The 18,163-nt window shown below is 41.8% G+C and overlaps 1 protein-coding gene across 5 annotated transcripts in view; it reads left to right on the top strand.

Annotated features, from left to right (window-relative positions):
• The window catches only part of EXD1 (exonuclease 3'-5' domain containing 1), a 172,490-nt gene that overhangs the window by 5,559 nt on the left and 148,768 nt on the right, over window positions 1–18,163 (top strand). For all 5 annotated transcript variants that reach the window (XM_033952674.1, XM_033952673.1, XM_033952676.1 and 2 more), the window contains one exon: window positions 11,619–11,687. In XM_033952674.1, the coding sequence (XP_033808565.1) occupies window positions 11,619–11,687 (69 nt within the window). The remainder of the gene's footprint in view (window positions 1–11,618; window positions 11,688–18,163) is intronic.

The raw sequence follows: 18,163 nt of genomic DNA on the forward strand, positions 1-18,163 counted from the left end.
GAGGTTCATCTGCCTGCTTTTCAATTTACAGATTTTGTCAAGCAGGATAGAATTTTGAGAAAGCTAGACATGTGGAGAGTTTTGCTCCAGCACTTAAAAAGGTCCAATGACTTTGCCTTTACAACCATCTGTTCGTGCTAACTATCCAGTCCTGGCATTGTAGCTGACATCCAAGATTTCTATAGCTAGATGGATTTGCAGGGCCATCTCTTCGGCATACATTGCCTGTGGTAAACAGCTGCTGGTCTTTCTCGAGGTGCATTCCACCAGGGGTGTTGCCTCTTGGAGTCTTGGGCAGTTCCTCCTGTGGAAATGTGTAGAGCAGCTACTTGGCCAACTCTGCATACCTTTTCCAGAGTGCATGTGGCGTCTTAAGAGAATGCCACTTTTGGGTCCTTGGTCTTGTGGGCAGGCTCTTCTGTTCCTCCCTAGACGTCAGCCATTGTTTTGGTATGTCACCGTGTGTGTGGACTCCTGAGTAACAGAATGAAAGATTAGGTTCTTACCTGGATAATCTTTCTGTTAATCTTCTCAGGAGTCCATATGGGTTTCACTTGCTTTTCTGCCACGGATATTTCTAGATTCCAGGCCTAGAGCCCTTCTCTTATCAGTCAGATGGCTGTATGTGAAGAAATATTATATATATATATAAAATAATAAAACGCTAGCCGCGCATACGCAATCAGACCTGCGTGATATGTAATCCCTGTTCCGTGAGATGTAGGTCCGTGGCTTTGCAGGAGTGCGCATGCGTGGGTCCCCAGCCACTCCCCTCCTCCCGCCCTCACTCACCATGGAAGCCAGGCAAGCTCTCTCCCTGTCCGCGTCCTCAGCAGGGAACACACCTCCTGCCCTAACTCGCTGCTGCCGCTGCTGATCCTCCTGTAAAGAGCAGCCTGTGATGGTGTCTGGATTTAGTGAACCTCGCAGGCCCTCTCCAACCTCGGTAGCACATTCCCTCTGACGCACGGGATTGCGTCAGAGGGAACGTGCTACCGAGTTGGAGAGCGGACTGCGAGGTTCGCTAAAGCTGGACACCATCGCAGGCTGCTCTTTACAGGAGGATCAGCCACCACGGGAAAAGCCGCCGAAAAAAAACTTCAGTCGCAGCAGGCCAGCCCACGGGAAGGGAAGGAGGAGGGGCTGAACGGAGCAGGGCAGTTCACGGTAAGAGAAGGGAATGGGGGGTGGGGGAAAATGCTGCTACTGCTTCAGAAGGGACCTGGAGGGGAAGGGAAATACCGCTGCTGCTTCTGCAAAGGAAAGTGGGGGGGGAGGGAAGGGAATGGGGGTGGGTGGGGGAAAATGCTGCTACTACTTCACAGGGATCTGGAGGGGAAGGGAAATATCACTGCTGCTTCTGCAAAGGAAAGTGGGGGGGGGAGAGAAGGGAATGGGGGGTGGAGGGGAATGCTGCTACTACTTCACAGGGACCTAGAGGGGAAGGGAAATATCAATGCTGCTTCTGCAAAGAAAAGTGTGGGGGGGGGGAGAGAAGGGAATGGGGGTGGGTGGGGTAAAATGCTACTACTTCACAGGGACCTAGAGGGGAAGGGAAATATCACTGCTGCTTCTGCAAAGAAAAGTGTGGGGGGGAGAGAAGGGATTGGGGGGGGGAGGAAATGCTGCTACTACTTCACAGGGACCTGGAAGGGAAGGGAAATATCACTGCTGCTTCTGCAAAGGAAAGTGGGGGGGGAGAAAAGGGAATGGGGGGTGGGTGGGGTAAAATGCTGCTACTACTTCACAGGGATCTGGAGGGGAAGGGAAATATCACTGCTGCTTCTGCAAAGGAAAGTGGTGGGGGGAGAGAAGGGAATGTGGGTGGGGGAAAATGCTGCTACTACTTCACAGGGACCTGGAGGGGAAGGGAAATATCACTGCTGCTTCTGCAAAGGAAAGTGGGGTGGGGGGAGACAGACAGAAAGAAAGACAGACAGACAAAGGGTGCCAGGGAGAGAGAGAGAAAAATAGCAGGAGGGAGAGAGACAGAAAGAAAGGAAGAAAGAGACAGGAGCAGGGAGAGAGACATAAATAAAGAAAGACAGACAGGTATATATTCTAGCACCCGTTAATGTAACGGGCTTAAACACTAGTATATATATATATATATATATATATATATATATGTGTGTATTCTTCAGCCATTGCCTTCCTTATTGTTAGTGATAGTTGCTCACAGCAGGTTGGTTCTCTAAGATTGTTTTTTTGTTTTTTTTTTAAAAGGGAAACAAATTCCAGTTCATCATTGCTCTAATTCTTGTTTCTAAGTTACAGAGCAGAACAGAATTGTGTAATCTGTGTGGGTGCATTCCCCGTTCCCCCTCCTTTGTATTCTGTTCCAGTATAATTCGATTGCTTTGGAACCTAACTGGAAGGGGGCACTGTACTTCTCCTCAATATGGGAGATGCTCAAAACTGTAAGTATTCATGCATCTGCATGTCTAGTTTGCGGGAACGGATTGATAACCATACGTACAGACTTTTGAGATATAGAGAATGACATGCTGACAGAATTTGTCATCGTCCCAGCCTCTGCTGATAACTGTGGGAAACATCTTTAGTGTCGGTCTCAACTTCAGTCCTTCTACACCAGCATTCTTCAATGCAAGACTTCAGAGTCAGTAGTTGTGCTTATTCAGACTATTGATTCTTCCCTCCTTAAGAATGATAAGGGGATGGTTTCCCGTGATTTATCTGTTACTGTGTCATTCTCGCTGAGAAGATTAACAGAAAGATTATTATCCAGGTAAGAATCTAATCTTTCTTTCGATCATTTTCCAGCTGGGTTTGTCCTAGTTGACTAGTCTTTCTCTCTCTCTACTGGTTCAATTTATTTTATTTTCTCCTAAGTCCTTTTTTCAGGATCTTATTTAATTTTTTTCTTTACTCTGTCATTTTTTCCTGTTCACTTCTACATCTTCTGATATTGATTCCTTGTGTTCAAAGGGAATGGGACTTGCAAACTGCTTTTTTATGATTATACTTTTAAAGCGGTTTACGTATACAGTTTTGTTTACTTTATCTTTGTATGTCTATGTGTATATTTAAAATATTTGCTATATTGCTCTTCCTTAACTCCATAGCTAGATTTCATTCCTCTTTGTCCTTTCTTCATTCTCCCTCTTCCCACCTTTTATCTTATTATCAGTGTTCATTTCCTACTCTTATTTTAATTTTTCATTTTGTTCCTCTGTCTCATTTCTTCCATAGCATCCCATTTCTTCCTGTTTTTCCTCTATTACCACTCTTATTCCCTCTGTGGCTTTAATAACATCCTCTTTCTCATCCTGTCATCAGCCCTGTCATTCATCCCCTTTCCACCCACTTCCCTTTTACAGCCCCCATTTCCCTTTTACCTCCCTCATTTGTCTCCGCTTTCACCTCCTTCAAAGACCTGCCCTCTTCTTTTCAATTCTGTCTGTAAAACTACTATAGTGGACTAATAGATATAAATCTCTATCAGACAATAGGAGGAAATAGATTTGCTGCTTTCTTGATGAATTTGTAGTTGCTTATCTATAACTAGTTCTCTGTGGGCAAAGGGATCCTTCAGTCACACAAATGGGTTGATGTCATAAGACAAGATGGCATCGACCGGTAGTCTTTAGCGCAGAAAACTCTGGAATAAACTTCTGCACTTGCGTCCTCCCTTCCTGCCTACTGTAGTACAGTTATATGTGCGTAAACACCTCCCCTCGGTTCTTGATAATTGGGAGGGAGAATGGGTTTGTGTGACTGAAGGATCCCTTTGTCCACAGAAAACTAGTTACAGGTAAGCAACTACAAATTCTCCTTGGAAAAGGGATCCTATCAGACAAATGGAGACTCCCCAGCTGCAAGGGAATGGTTCAGTATAGCATAATAAAGAATATGGAATAAAAAAAAGAACTGTGTAGCAAGAGGAGGAAGTTGTTGCCTTACAATGAGGTGTGAAGGACTGCTCTTCCAAAGTTAATCAGAGAAGGAAGCATGATCCAAACAGTAATGTCTAGTAAATGTATGAATAGACTTCCAGGTTGCTGCCAAATAAATGTGTGGATTAGGCCATGTGCTATCAAATGAGAAAGATTGATGCTCTGACTGTTGTCATAAGGAATAGCAAAAACTTATGCATTGAGCTATCCAAGAGAATAATGTTTGTTTGGTAAATTGTTTTCAGGTTTGCCAGTGATTTATAGGATAGGAATAGCTGGGATGGTCTTAATGGCAGTTTTGTAGGGGCAAGGTATATAAGAAGTGCCCATCTACAATCCAGAGTATGTAATTTCCTCTCTTGATCAGAATGATGGTAGGATAATAGTTTGATTCAAATGGAAAGAAGTGTGTAATAATACCTTATGTAAGATTTGTATGAAAGGAGAATAGTTAACTAATGCTTGTATCCTTCGGGCGGAGGTAATAGTGATAAATATTATTTTCTAGGATAGGAGTTTAAAGTCTGTTTGTTCCAGTTGTTCAAAAAGTGTAGACATTAACGTATCGAGAAGAAGATTCAGGCTCCAAGCTGGTATTGGTGGTTTGATGGATGGATTGGTATGAAGAAGGCCACGTAAAAACCACTTGGTGACTGGATGTTAGCTAGAGAGAGATTATGAATGCTATTGTGAAATACCGAAAGCACCATGAGATGGGTTCATACTGAATTGTATGAAAACCTTAAATATTGTAGATGGACTAAATAATCCAAAAATCACAGACAACGTGTTGAAGGTGGATCAAGAGCTCGTGGCTTACACCAGTGAATAAATCATGAAGAAGATACGGTGGTGGTGATCTATGTGGGGACGAACAGCGTGAGCAACAGGAACTACAACAGGGAAGTACTGAAGGACTAGTTCCGGATGCTAGGAAGGAAGCTGAAGACCAGAACGCAGAGGATAACATTCTCGAAGATCCTGCCAGTACCCAGGGCAGATGAGAAGAGGCAAATGGAGCTGCAAGCAGTCAATGCGTGGATGCGGCGCTGGTGTGAGGAAGAAGGATTCCACTTCGTGCGCAACTGGACGACGTTCTGGGAGAAGAGCAACCTCTACAGGAAGGATGGACTCCACCTCAGCAGAGATGGAACGAGGCTACTTGCAAGCAACATCAAGAGAGAAGTGGACAAGTTTTTAAACTAGGAAGAAGGGGAAAGCCGACAGTCGACCGAGAGAGAGAGTCGATGGTTCGGGAACTGATATACCAGGAGGATACCGTGCAAAACGATAGAGTGAAAGATTCACCGTATTACAGGCAAGACAGATCGAAAAGGACACAAGAGGGAAAGAAATGCAAGAAAGGAACAGGCTGCAAACTCAAGTGTATGTACACGAATGCAAGGAGCCTTATAAATAAGATGGGTGAATTAGAAGCCATGGCACAAAAAGATAACGTTGACATCATAGGCATCACGGAAACATGGACTGAGGAAAACATCTGGGACACTGGACTACCGGGATACAATCTATACCGCAGAGACAGAGTGGCTCAAAAAGGTGGGGGCGTTGCCATATACATCAAAGAGGAAATTGAATCTGCTGGAGAGAACACGCCACAACTGACGGATAAGTTAGAGTCTCTATGGGTCAAAATTCCAGGAACAAATGGTCTGGAAATGAAGATCGGCATCTACTATTGACCCCAGGGCAGTCCGAAGAAATTGACGGAGAAATGATAGACGAGATTAAACGCAACTGCAAGGGAGGCAACACAGTTATCATGGGTGACTTCAACTATCTGGTAATAGACTGGAACCTAGGCACCTCCTGCTGCATCAGAGAGACCAAGTTCTTGGATGCTGTAGGCGATTGCTTTCTGGAACAACTTGTTAAGGAAAATACTAAAGGAAATGCAACTCTGGACTTAATTCTAAATGGCCTGTGAGGACCGGCACAAGATGTAGAAGTAGAAGGGACGCTGGGAAGCAGCGATCACAATATGATCCGCTCTGATCTGGATGCAGGGAAGAAACATTGGTCCAAAATGACATCCACGGCACTGAACTTCCATAAAGGGAATTATGAAGGAATGAGACTCATAGTAGGGAAGAAGATTAAGAAGAGGATAAGCACTGTAAAAACGCTAGAACAAGCTTAGTCCCTTTTTAAGGACACAGTCACCGAGGCGCAAAATCTATATATACTGCGTATCAACAAGGGATCCAAGAGGAAAAAGAACAAAGAACCGGCGTGGCTCACTGTAGAGGTGAAGGAAGTGATCAGAGACAAGAAAACTTCATTTAAGGAATGGAAAAGGTCAAAAACGGACGAAAACTGGAAAAAGCACAAACATCAACGCAGGTGCCATAAGGCAGTTAAAGGGGCCAAAAGAGACTACGAGGAAAAAATAGCACAGGAGGCGAAGAACTTCAAGCCGTTCTTTTGATATATTAAGGGGAAACAACCCGCGAAGGAAGCGATGGGACCGTTGGATGACCTTGGAATAAAGGGAGTGCTAAAAGAGGACAAAGCAATTGCCGACAAACTGAACACATTTTTTGCGTCTGTATTTACCGAAGAAGATGTATACAGCATACCGGAACCCATCAGACTATATGCTGGAAACAAAGATGGAAAGCTGACAGGATTACAGAGGAAATACTTGAGATCAACAAAAAACTTGAAACAATCAAAGACTGGCTCAATTCCAAAATGCTAGCTCTAAACATTCAAAAAACAAAAGCTTTACGTTTCCCGTGGAAAAAGGGAATAAGCTTGAGTATTCCTTTCACCCTCAATAACTTTAATCTGGACTTAGTAACATCTTTAAAAATACTGGGTGTCATTATTGACAATGAGTTTTCCTATCAAAAACACATAAGTAATACTGTTAAATTCTGCTTCTATAGGCTACGCATGATTTGCTCGATCTCCAAGTTTCTCGAGCCAAAATCATTAAACATTCTCATCCACTCCTTAATTATCGCCAAACTGGATTATTGCAACTCATTACTGATAAACATCACACAAAAAGAAAAGAAGCGTCTTCAAATAATACAAAACACAGCCGTTAAACTTATCCATAATGGTAAAAAATATGATCATGTTACTCCCTTCCTGATCAATTCACATTGGCTTCCCATCAACCATCGTATCACCTTTAAAATATTACTCTTAGCATTTAAAACTCTGTCCACTAATGAACTACAATTTATTAACAGAATGCTTATTCCTTATAATACACCATGCTCCCTCTGATCCACAAACCAAAAGCTCATAGTAGTCCCTTCCTTGAAAGTTATCGGTACCAGACGTCACGATATGATTTCGGTGATGGCCCTGCAACTTTGAAACACTCTGCTTCAATATTTAAGAGAGGAAAATGATCTTAGCTGTTTTAAAAATAATTTAAAAAGTTTTCTTTTTAAAGATGCTTTTAATCTTTAATTGTAAAATAGTTATCCTCCAGGCTTATATTACTCCCTCCCTAATGTTTTTCCCATCTGTGGCTCTTTCTTCTATTTTAAAGCACTGATTTGTAACTTTATTCCTCCGTTCCTTGTGTATCAATTAGTCTGTAAGTTTGTCAGTCTAACCCATTATTTTGTTTTAAAATTTTAACTAACATGTTTAAACGTATTTTATTGTAACTCGCTTAGTAAATTGGAATAAGCGATTTATCAAATCAAAATAAAACTTGAAACTTGATTGACAGTCAGTCTAGAGGAGGTGTATAGGCAGATTGATAGGCTTAAGAGCGATAAATCCCCAGGACCGGATGGCATCCATCTGAGGGTCATCAAGGAACTGAAAGGGACCATAGCAGAACTGCTTCAACTAATAGCCAATCTGTCGATCAAATCGGGAAAGATTCTGGAAGACTGGAAGGTAGCAAATGTTACGCCGATGTTCAAGAAAGGTTCGAGGGGAGATCCAGGAAACTACAGACTTGTGTGTCTGACCTCTGTACCGGGAAAGATGGTAGAGTCACTGATAAAAGACAGCATCATGATCACCTTGATGGACATGGGCTGATGAGGACCAGTCAGCACGGTTTTAGCAAAGGCAGATCGTGTTTGACGAACTTTCTGCACTTCTTTGAGGGAGTAAACAGACAGATAGACAAGGGCGATCCGGTCGACATTGTATATCTGGATTTTCAGAAGGCGTTTGACAAAGTTCCGCATGAACGACTACTTCGGAAAATTGTGAGCCATGGAATCGAGGGTGAAATACTCATGTGGATTAAAAACTGGCTGGAGCATAGGAAACAGTGGGGGTAAATGGACAATACTCGGACTGGAAGAGCGTCATCAGTGGGATGCCGCAGGGCTCGGTGCTTGGACCCGTGCTCTTTAACATCTTTATAAATGATCTGGACATAGGTACAACGAGCGAGGTGATTAAATTCGCGGACGATACGAAGTTATTCAGAGTGGTGAAGACGCAGGGAGATTGCGAAGATCTGCAACGTGACATAGTCAGGCTCGAGAAATGGGCATCGACATGGCAGATGAGGTTCAACGCAGATAAGTGTAAAGTGATGCATGTTGGTAACAAAAATCCAGGATGTCCGGGGTGGTACTTGGAGAGACCTCCCAGGAAAGGGACTTGGGAGTTCTGATCGACAAGTCGATGAAGCCATCCACGCAATGTACGGCGGCGGCAAAAAGGGCAAACAGAATGCTAGGAATGATAAAGAAGGGGATCAAGAACAGATCAGAGAAGGTTAACATGCCGCTGTACCGGTCCATGGTGCGCCCCACCTGGAGTATTGTGTCCAGCACTGGTCGCCATACATGAAGAAGAACATGATACTACTCGAAAGGGTCCAGAGAAGAGCGACTAAGATGGTTAAGGGGTTGGAGGAGCTGCCGTACAGCGAAAGATTAGAGAAACTGGACCTCTTCTCCCTCGAACAGAGGAGATTGAGAGGGGACATGATCGAAACATTCAAGGTACTGAAGGGGATAGACTTAGTAGGGAGAACGAGAGGGCACTCTCTAAAGTTGAAAGGGGATAGATTCCGTACAAAGGTAAGAAAGTTCTTCACCCAGAGAGTGGTAGAAAGCTGGAACGCTCTTCCGGAGGCTGTCATAGGGGAAAACACCCTCCAGGGATTCTAGACAAGTTCCTGCTGAACAAGAACGGGCGCTGGTAGGGTTAGTCTCAGTTAGGGTGCTTGTCTTTGACCAGAGGGCCGCTGCATGAGCTGACTGCTGGGCATGATGGACCACTGGTCTGACCCAGCAGCGGCAATTTTATGTTCTTATTTAGATGTATAAGAACGAGTTGTGAATTGTTCGCAAGAAGCCATCAAAATACATAACACATATTGAGAGAATATGTTGTCTAAGGTTGAGGGGATTGAATCAACCATGCTGAGAGCTTTAAGGACCGGCGATTGTGATGAAGTAGATGACTTTGCTCAGTTGAAGATATGAGCCAGGAAGCGAAGGTCTGGATGCTCCATTGCAACCCTGGCCAAAGGCAGGTTTTCTTTAAGCCTTCCCTCCGTGGTCCATGATAGACAGAGTTCTTTGCAGGATCATGACGCATCAGGGGCTGGTGATTCTAGTAACACTAGACTGACCGAGACGACCGTGGTATGCAAACCTGGCCCATCTACAAAGGGATCAAGGTCTCAAATTTCCATGTTATCCCCGGCCGCTCACACAGAGTCCAGTTGTCTTGCAGGATCCAGAATGTTTTGGTCTTACTGCATGGCTCTTGAGTGCACAGTGCTAGCGCATAAAGGCTATTTGGATGGAATGATCTCTCTACCCTTTTAAGATGTAGGAATACTGCGACTATAGCAGCATAGGTGAAAGCCTGGAAGTGCTACCAAGACTGGTGTGCTTAGAAGAGTAAGGACCTGAGCTCGACACCAATCTCTGTGTGCTTGCCTTCCTGTAGGAAGGTCTGGAAAAAGTTCCCTGAAAATTCAGATTGCAGGGCACTTGTGTTTTGGGCCTAGGATTAATAAGAGCACCATAGTCGCACATCCAGATATGGCCAGGTTTTTTTTTTAAGGACGCTTTGCACCTCCGTCTTCTGGTGCGACATCCTTTTCTGGCACTGAGTCTTAATCTGGTCCTCTGGGCGTGGCTAGAGCGCCTTATGAACCTCTGGAGCAAACTTCTCTGATGGACCGTACTATCAAGGCGGTGTCTTTGTGACAAGTGTTGGAACTACAGGCTTTGTTATGCAGCAATCCCTTCCTCAGAATTTTGGATTCAGGTGGAGTCTTACGCACAATCCCATCTTCCTTACCAACAGTGGTTTCCAGCTTCCACATCAACCAAGAAGTGCGCTTGCTTGCCTTCTCTCCCTCGGGATTGGGAAAGAGTGAGCAGGCATTGAAATTGTTTGGCTGTCTGCAGAGTGCAGACTCTTTCTGCAGTATCTGGAGGTTACAAATGAAGTTCAACTGTCGGATCATCTTTTCATACTGGTGGGGGCTGCCTGTAAAGGCCGACCAGCTTCGAAAGCGTCCATTTCAAGATGGATCTGAATGGCTATTTCTTCAGCCTTTATCCAGCTTTAACAAGGATAGAGATATGACTGCTACATTGAAGAATCTAGGGGGTATCTGTAGCATCTCCCACACTCTTAGTGCAGGTTGCGCTCAGGTTGGGGACTTTTTTGTTTTCATCTTATGTATTGCAAATGGTTAAGTTTATTTTATCTGTTATATGGTATTATGAGCAGAACAAACAGGTTTCTCAGGGAGTGTCCCCGTACCCTTCCCTAGTCTATTTCCTCTCCAGGGCTGATCATCTGCTTTGGTATGAACTGAGGAATTTGAGGACAGCCCAGAGCAGGGGTAGGCAATTCTGGTCCTTGAGAGCCACAGGCAGGTCAGGTTTTCAGGATATCCACAATGAATATGTATGAGATTGATTTGCATGCACTGCCTCCTTGAGATGCAAATCTATCTCATGCTTATTTATTGTGGATATCCTGAAAACCTGACCTGCCTACGGCTCTTGAGGACCAGAATTGCCTACCCATAGCCAGAGGGATGGGAGGCAGAGCAAAAAGAATGCTAATGAGGATGTCTACAATAACTCTCGTGAGAAGGGATTGACTACCCACAGTTTCAGGAATAAAAGTGTATTGTCTAATAGAGAGATTACTGATGTTGAAACCTAAATCTTTCTTTATGTATTTGCTTTGTCATTTTGTTCTTTTTAAGAAGTCTCTACCATTTTGCCCGGCACTGACTCCAAATTCGCCGGTTTATAATTTCCCAGATCATCTCTAGAACTCTTTTTTTAAAATCAGCATTACATTGGCCACCCTCCAGTTTTCTGGTACTATGCTGGTTTTTAAAAATAAATTACAAATCACTAACACTAGCTCTTCAAGTTAATTTTTCAGTTCTATCATTACTCTGGGAGTTGCTTATCTAATTTTATGGAATAGCCTTCCAGTTTCCTTGTGACTTAACTGACTGTTTAAAATTTTGCAAAGATGGCAAGTCCTTTTGTTAATGCTTTTCTTGAATTTATTTTAGGGAGATGAATCTATATACATATGTATTTATAAATTTGGGGGTTTTTTTTGTATTTGTGTTTTACTAATGTCTTATGTTGAGCTCTTAGAAGCACTGTTGATCATTTATATTCCAACTAACTTAAAAAAATCTTACTATGGATTGTCATGATTTTCTAAAATATTATTTATTTTCTTCAGTTAAGGATTTGGAAACTAGCAGGAATCTTCCAGGAGTGAAATTGTTTTTTGGTCATGACATAATGAATGGTAAGAACTTCTGCTTTCTATTTAGAATATGGCATTAAATTTTAGATAGTACCACAACAGAGAAACAGCCATGTGAAGTCTCATTTGAGAAAATATTGCACACGTGGGGCTAGACTTAGTAGAAGGTGACATTACTGTGCAACAGCACAAGTCCTGTTTTATGCAGTAGAGACTAGTTACTAATTATTCATATTAATGACAGTAGCACTTGAGTAAATCTAGCCCATAATTACCTAAACAGGATGCCAGTTTTTCTCATGTCAAGCACAGCAAATAAAATCTTCCATTATATTGAGGAGAGGAAGTAGCCTAAAAGAGCAGTTAGCTGAGAACTGGGAAAATCGGGGTTTACAGTAAATTCCACTTCTGCCAATTATATTTCCTGTAACATTGGGCAAGTAACTTTGGGCTCCTTTTATAAAGGCACGATAGTGAGTTCTGGCACAACAAATGCAAATGGTTCATAGGCCCTGAATGGGCTGCTTTGCATTTGCCATGTCTTGAATCACTACCGTGGCTTTTTAAAAGGGGTCCTTTATTTCTTATTGCTGGGTTCAACTTAAATGTGAGCTCTTTGGGACAGGGTCATATTGTACATGAATATTTATTGCACTCTACAGTGCTGTATATATCCAGTACCACTATAGAAAAGGTATTATTACCATGCCAGTGGTAGGGCAGAACATGATCACATTTCTTCTCGTGTTGGTACTATTTACAAAAGAAATATTTAAAATTACAATTTATGATTCCAAAACTTAGCTGCGAGGCGAATGGCAGTGTAACTGCCCTGCTCTCACCTCTGAGGCAATTACAGATTATCTATCGGTAATTTCAAGAACTGTTTCTTCTCCCAAATACTGAAAACTGGTATACTATGGCAGCAGCGAAGCAAACCAAGTTGGAGACTGCATTTGCAGCAACTGGGTCAGCCAAATGATCTAAACCTGATCCTCCCACACCTTCCAAGGTGCCACTCCCCAAAAACTCTGCTGAAATCTTAAGAACATAAGCATTGCCTTTGCCGGGTCAGACCAGGGGTCCATCGTGCCCAGGAGTCCGCTCCCACGGTGGCCCCCCAGGTCCATGACCTGCAAGTGATTCTTCACCTAAATAGTTTATTCCCTATTCATTTACTATCCTGTATAGTTACCCTCTATCTGTACCCTTCAATCCCCTTCTCCTTCAGGAAGTCATCCTATCCCTTTTTGAAACCCAATAATGTACTCTGTCCTATCACCTCTTCTGGGAGCGCATTACAGGTATCCACCACCCTCTGAGTGAAGAAGAACTTCCTAGCATTCAAGCAGTTAATGATGGAGATGAGGAGTATTAAAGACATGCTGAAAGACAGTTCAAAAAAGCTGCAAGAAAACTCAAATGTCCTTGCAGCAGTACAAGAGGAGGTGATTAATCTGACAAATCAAGTGCAAATTTCTTAACACACGTATGGAGGCTTTAGAAAATTGTGTAACTGCCACTGAAACTTGTTTAGTGCAGTGCCAGTCAGACCACAAGACCATACTGCATCTGACTAGGGAACTGGAAGATTTGAATAAAAGGGACAGGAGAAAGAACATCAGATTGCTGGGTCTTCTGGAGGGAGCTGAGGGGTCTGACCCTATTAAGTTTCTAGAAGACTTTATCCCAAAATTGCTTACCTTGAACCTCAGGCAACCATTGGAAAGGGCACATCGGATACCATCATGGGGAAATAGCAGGCAGAATGGTCCAAGACACTTAATTTTTAGGATGCTTAGATTTCCTCAAGCCTTGGAGATATTAAGGGCTGCTAAGGAGTCTAGGAATCTGAAATAGCAGGAGTCAAAGATTTTATTTTTACTGGACTTTGCAAAGGCCAGGAAACAGTTTCTACAGCTCCGCCCACAGTTGAGACAATTGGGAGCCAGATATGGGTTGTTTTACCCAGCTGTGATGAAAGTTACCCATAATAATAAAACCGTCCACTACGAGGACCCAGGCAAGCTCCAGGATTATTTAAATTAATTCCTGGACATGATGACATAGACTGTGAGGTTTGAATTTTTATTTTTGGACTTCAATTTTTTATTTCTTGTTAAGGCTCATCTTGGTGAGTACACTTTTATTTTTGGGAAATTTGTGTTCTGTTTCATTTGCAAGGGCAGTTGTTATGATTTTTTGTGGGTTTTTTTGAGTTTGGCCTCAGACTCACTTGGAAAGTTCGTTGAAAACGAGTTGAATTAAATTCTATTTAATGTTAACGGTTGACTCGAACGGTGGTAAAAATAGAGCAATGGAACACCAGACTGAGGTTTGGAACGTTCAGAGGTGGAATGAGAATATTGTCCGACAACCGGAAGTCGCAAGGAAGAGGGCGGAATACGGAAGAGCCGAAGCTAATGGTTGCCGTCGGCAATATCAGTCTGGGCTTTCCCTATTTTTTACTAGTCCGCTCCTGCTTTCGTTGCCACTTTTCCTATTCCCTTCAATACCGCCCCAGATATGGACACCTCCGCTTGTGGCAGTGTCTGCAAGGGCCAGGCCCTTTCTGACTCCTATGGACTTGCCACTGTCTCTAAGCCTAAGAGCGATGCATGAATGGAAAGAGATTTAAACAGCGTTCCAAATTACAGAAAAGCATAACAGCAAGGTTTAGGAGTGGGCAGACACTTCGTCTCTGCTTATAATAGTGGAAGTCAAGAAGATGTAGCAGAAACTCAGCAGGCAGAGCTCAGACCTGCCCAGTTTTCTGGTCTCAAGAACATATTAAACCACCTGCTGAATTTTATATTTGAGGCCCGTGGCCAGTTGGGAGCTTACCATGATGGTAATGGGCATGGTAACTGGGGAAAAAGGAATAAGTGGGGATGCAAACCCTTTAACGAGGAAACTGCCAGTTTGAGGTGTCTGAAGATCTGGATTACATTGGTCATTTCACTGATCCAGATACATTGGTTATCTGGGAATACTGCAAAGAAAAGTAGATCACCCCATGCATTTGGGAGAAGATTACTCTTGGTTCTATAGGTTACTGCTAGGCTCACAGGCACAACTTCTGCAGCAAGCGATCAGGGAGGAGAAAGTTGCACTGCTTCAATAGTATGAAGAAGAGAAACAGAATCCTGAAGCTGGCTTCATCCAAGGAGCCATTCAAGAGTTGAAAGATGCTTTGGGATGCATGGATGGATAGTAGTGGTAATTGGTTGTATGAATGGACAAATAGGTATAGAGTTATTTGGGATGGGAGATATTTAGGGTATTTAAGAACGGAAAGTAAAAGTTTAAATGGGTATGGTAGTGTGATCGGTTTCTGTGTGATTGAATATATTAATAAATAAATAATTAATTGAATGTTATTATATATCTTAATAGTAGGTAGCACAAATTTGTATTCATTATAATATTGGCAATGGAATACAGTGGAACCTTGGTTTACGAGCATAATTCGTTCCAGAAGCATGCTCGTAAACCAAAATACTCGTATACCAAAGTGAGTTTCCCCATAGGAAATAATGGAAACTCGCTTGATACGTTCCCACACCCGCCCAAACAACTTGAAACTTACCCCCCCGTCTGGCACCGGCACGCAGCCCACAGGACGTGCCGGTGCCGCTTGAAGAACTTCCTGCCTCTGCCGGGCCTTGAGCATGTGCAGATGCATGCTCAAGGCCCGGCAGAGGCAGGAAGTTCTTTAATGGCACCGGCACATCCTGTGGGCTGCATGCTGGTGCCAGATGGGGGGTAAGTTTCAAGTTGTTCGGGTTGGGGGGTGCCGGTTCGCGTGGGGGGTGCTGGTTCGAGCAGGGGGGAGCGATGCCAGATCTCGGGGGGGGGGGGTGCTCGCAAATCGAGTCAACACTCGGTTTGCGAGAATGTTTTGCTCGTCTTGCAAAACACTCGCAAAACGGGTTACTTGCAAACCGAGGTTTGACTGTATTTGGAATTCTGCTATGTTTAATATATTTAAAGCAGTAATTATTTTATTAGTATTACTAATCCTAGTTTCTTTTGTCTAATTCATCTTAACTAGTATTGACAGGTATCTATTATTTATGAGATGCATGGACCTATCAGTATATTTAATTCAGTTATGATACCAACTGAGGTTTTAATTTTATTTATTTGGTAAGTTTATACATATTATCTAGGGTGGTTATAGTGGTTCCTGAGGTATTTCCTTTTTCACGGATGTAATTTATTATTTTAAATAATTAATTGAAGTAATAATTTTATACCAAATGTACATTGAATGTGATACTACTTTAATGTCAAAGCAGGGTATTGTTTCATGAATTATTTTGTTTTACTGCTAGAGGGGCTAAATGATTTATATTGTATATTGTTCATTTGACTATTCAGTGCTTAATAACATTATTGGAATTGTGGGATAGTTAAATAACTGGAAATCATAATTTAGTTAATATTAATTATTAAATAGGGAGGATTAATTTTGGGGTAGTTTTAGGGTGCCTAGAGGAATAGGGTAGTTGCTAGTCAGTATGCGTGCACACAAGTTTATGAGATACTTAATGGGATGGGTTAGGGGAGGGAGGGGGGGCTTTTAGTTTAGGATTCTGGATATGTGTGTGACAATTAGTTAAAATTTTGGCAAAAAGAATGTTATAATTCCGTTTGATAGTACCCATATATAAAAGGGAATGGCTTTAAATTTATACTCTTTAAACGTAAATGGACTCAATCACCCTATCAAAAGGAAAAAAGTTCTTAATTTCCTGAAGTCAGCAAGCAGATATCTATTTTATTCAGGAAACTCATCTATCCACTGTAGAGGCGGCCAAATTGGAGGTAGGATGGGTAAAACAATGTTTTTCTGCCAGCAGTAGGTAAAAAGGCAGGTGTGGCAATCCTGATTAACAAGACTGTCTCTGCTAACTTTGCTAACTTTAGAGCTGATCCATTGGGTTGATGGCTCTATGTTAATATGACTTCAGGAAAAGATACCCTGACACTTCTCAGTGTTTACGCTCCTAACACCAATCAGGCAGATTTCTTTAAAAAACTCCAAGAAACAATTCTGTCACTGGCTACAACTAATTTAATTGTAGCCGGAGATTTCAATGCTGTCTTAGACAATTAAAATCATTAGATCTGGACAATTTGGTACATACATGTGGATTAAAGGATATATGGCGGATTTTTCATTTCAGTGCTTGCAAATTTTTGTTTTGCTCTCAAGTTCATAAATCATTCTCGAGAATTGATTATTTTTTGTTTCGGATTATTTAGTTAATCTGGTAACCAAATCCAGCAAAGATCTGATTCTTTTGTCGGATCATGTTGGAATTTGGATAGAATATCAATTGACTGAAGCAGATTCTAATAGACCTGTTTGGAGGTTTAATAATACATTGCTTGCAGATTCAAACTTTCTTGAGGAAATTCAAATGAAAATGAATGAATTTTTTCAATTCAACACCTCAGAGGAAATCTCTTTGGAAACTATTTGGGATGTTTTCAAAGCTACAATGAGAGGGCAAATAATTTTGTATTTAGCGCATATTAGGAAATTACTTAAATTAGAATTTTCCAATTTGGAACAAATTATTTTGACTTTAGAGTCACAATTGGCCTCGAAATGGGAACAAAATACTTTGCATGCCCTTTTGAAAGCTAAATATAAATTTGAGATTTCTTCACAATTGGGCTAGGAAAGATTTGTTTTCTCAACAGGCTCTATATTATAGAAACTCAAATAAAGCGGAAAGATTATTGGCTAATTATCTTAAAGCAACAAAAAAGAAAAGTAAAGATTGTGGCTATTAAAGATGAAAAAGGTAAAATTCATACCCAAATTGGAGATGTTTTAAGACAGTTTTTGGATTATTATAAAGCTTTATATTCTGAGCTCTATTAAAATAAAGAAATGGAAGGAAGAAAATTTTTAAACTTAATTAATGGGCCAAAAATTTCCGAGTATGTGAAAGAAAAACTTGAGGCGCCTATATCATGAACAGAACTCCAGTCAGCATTGAAGACTCTCAGAGCTGATCCGCTCCGGATAGTGATGGTTTCACAGTGGAGTTTTTAAAATCTTTTCAAAATTTACTATTACCTCATCTTATAAATTTATATCAATCACAACTGACTAAGGATTGTATATCAGGTACTATGGCGGAATCATTAACCATTGTTTTGCCAAAGTCAAACCGATATCCCATGTTGGTTTCAAACTACAGGCCTATTTCTTTAATTAATGTGGATGGGAAAATCCTGGCAAAATTATTGGCTCTAAGATTAGCCAAGGCTTTCCCTTATATGATTGGTATGCACCAAACGGGTTTCGTTGCTCAAAGACATTCTTCAAATAATACCAGATTGGCATTTCATATGCTAAATTTAGCAAAAACAATGGATGATCCAGCTTTCTCTGTTTCGTTGGATGCAGAGAAGGCCTTTAATCGTGTAGAATGGACTTTCATGTATCAAGCAATGGATTGGTTTAGAATAGGATCTGGATTTATTCAAATAATTCA

Source organism: Geotrypetes seraphini, chromosome 7, assembly GCF_902459505.1.
Source record: "Geotrypetes seraphini chromosome 7, aGeoSer1.1, whole genome shotgun sequence".
NCBI lineage: Eukaryota > Metazoa > Chordata > Amphibia > Gymnophiona > Dermophiidae > Geotrypetes > Geotrypetes seraphini.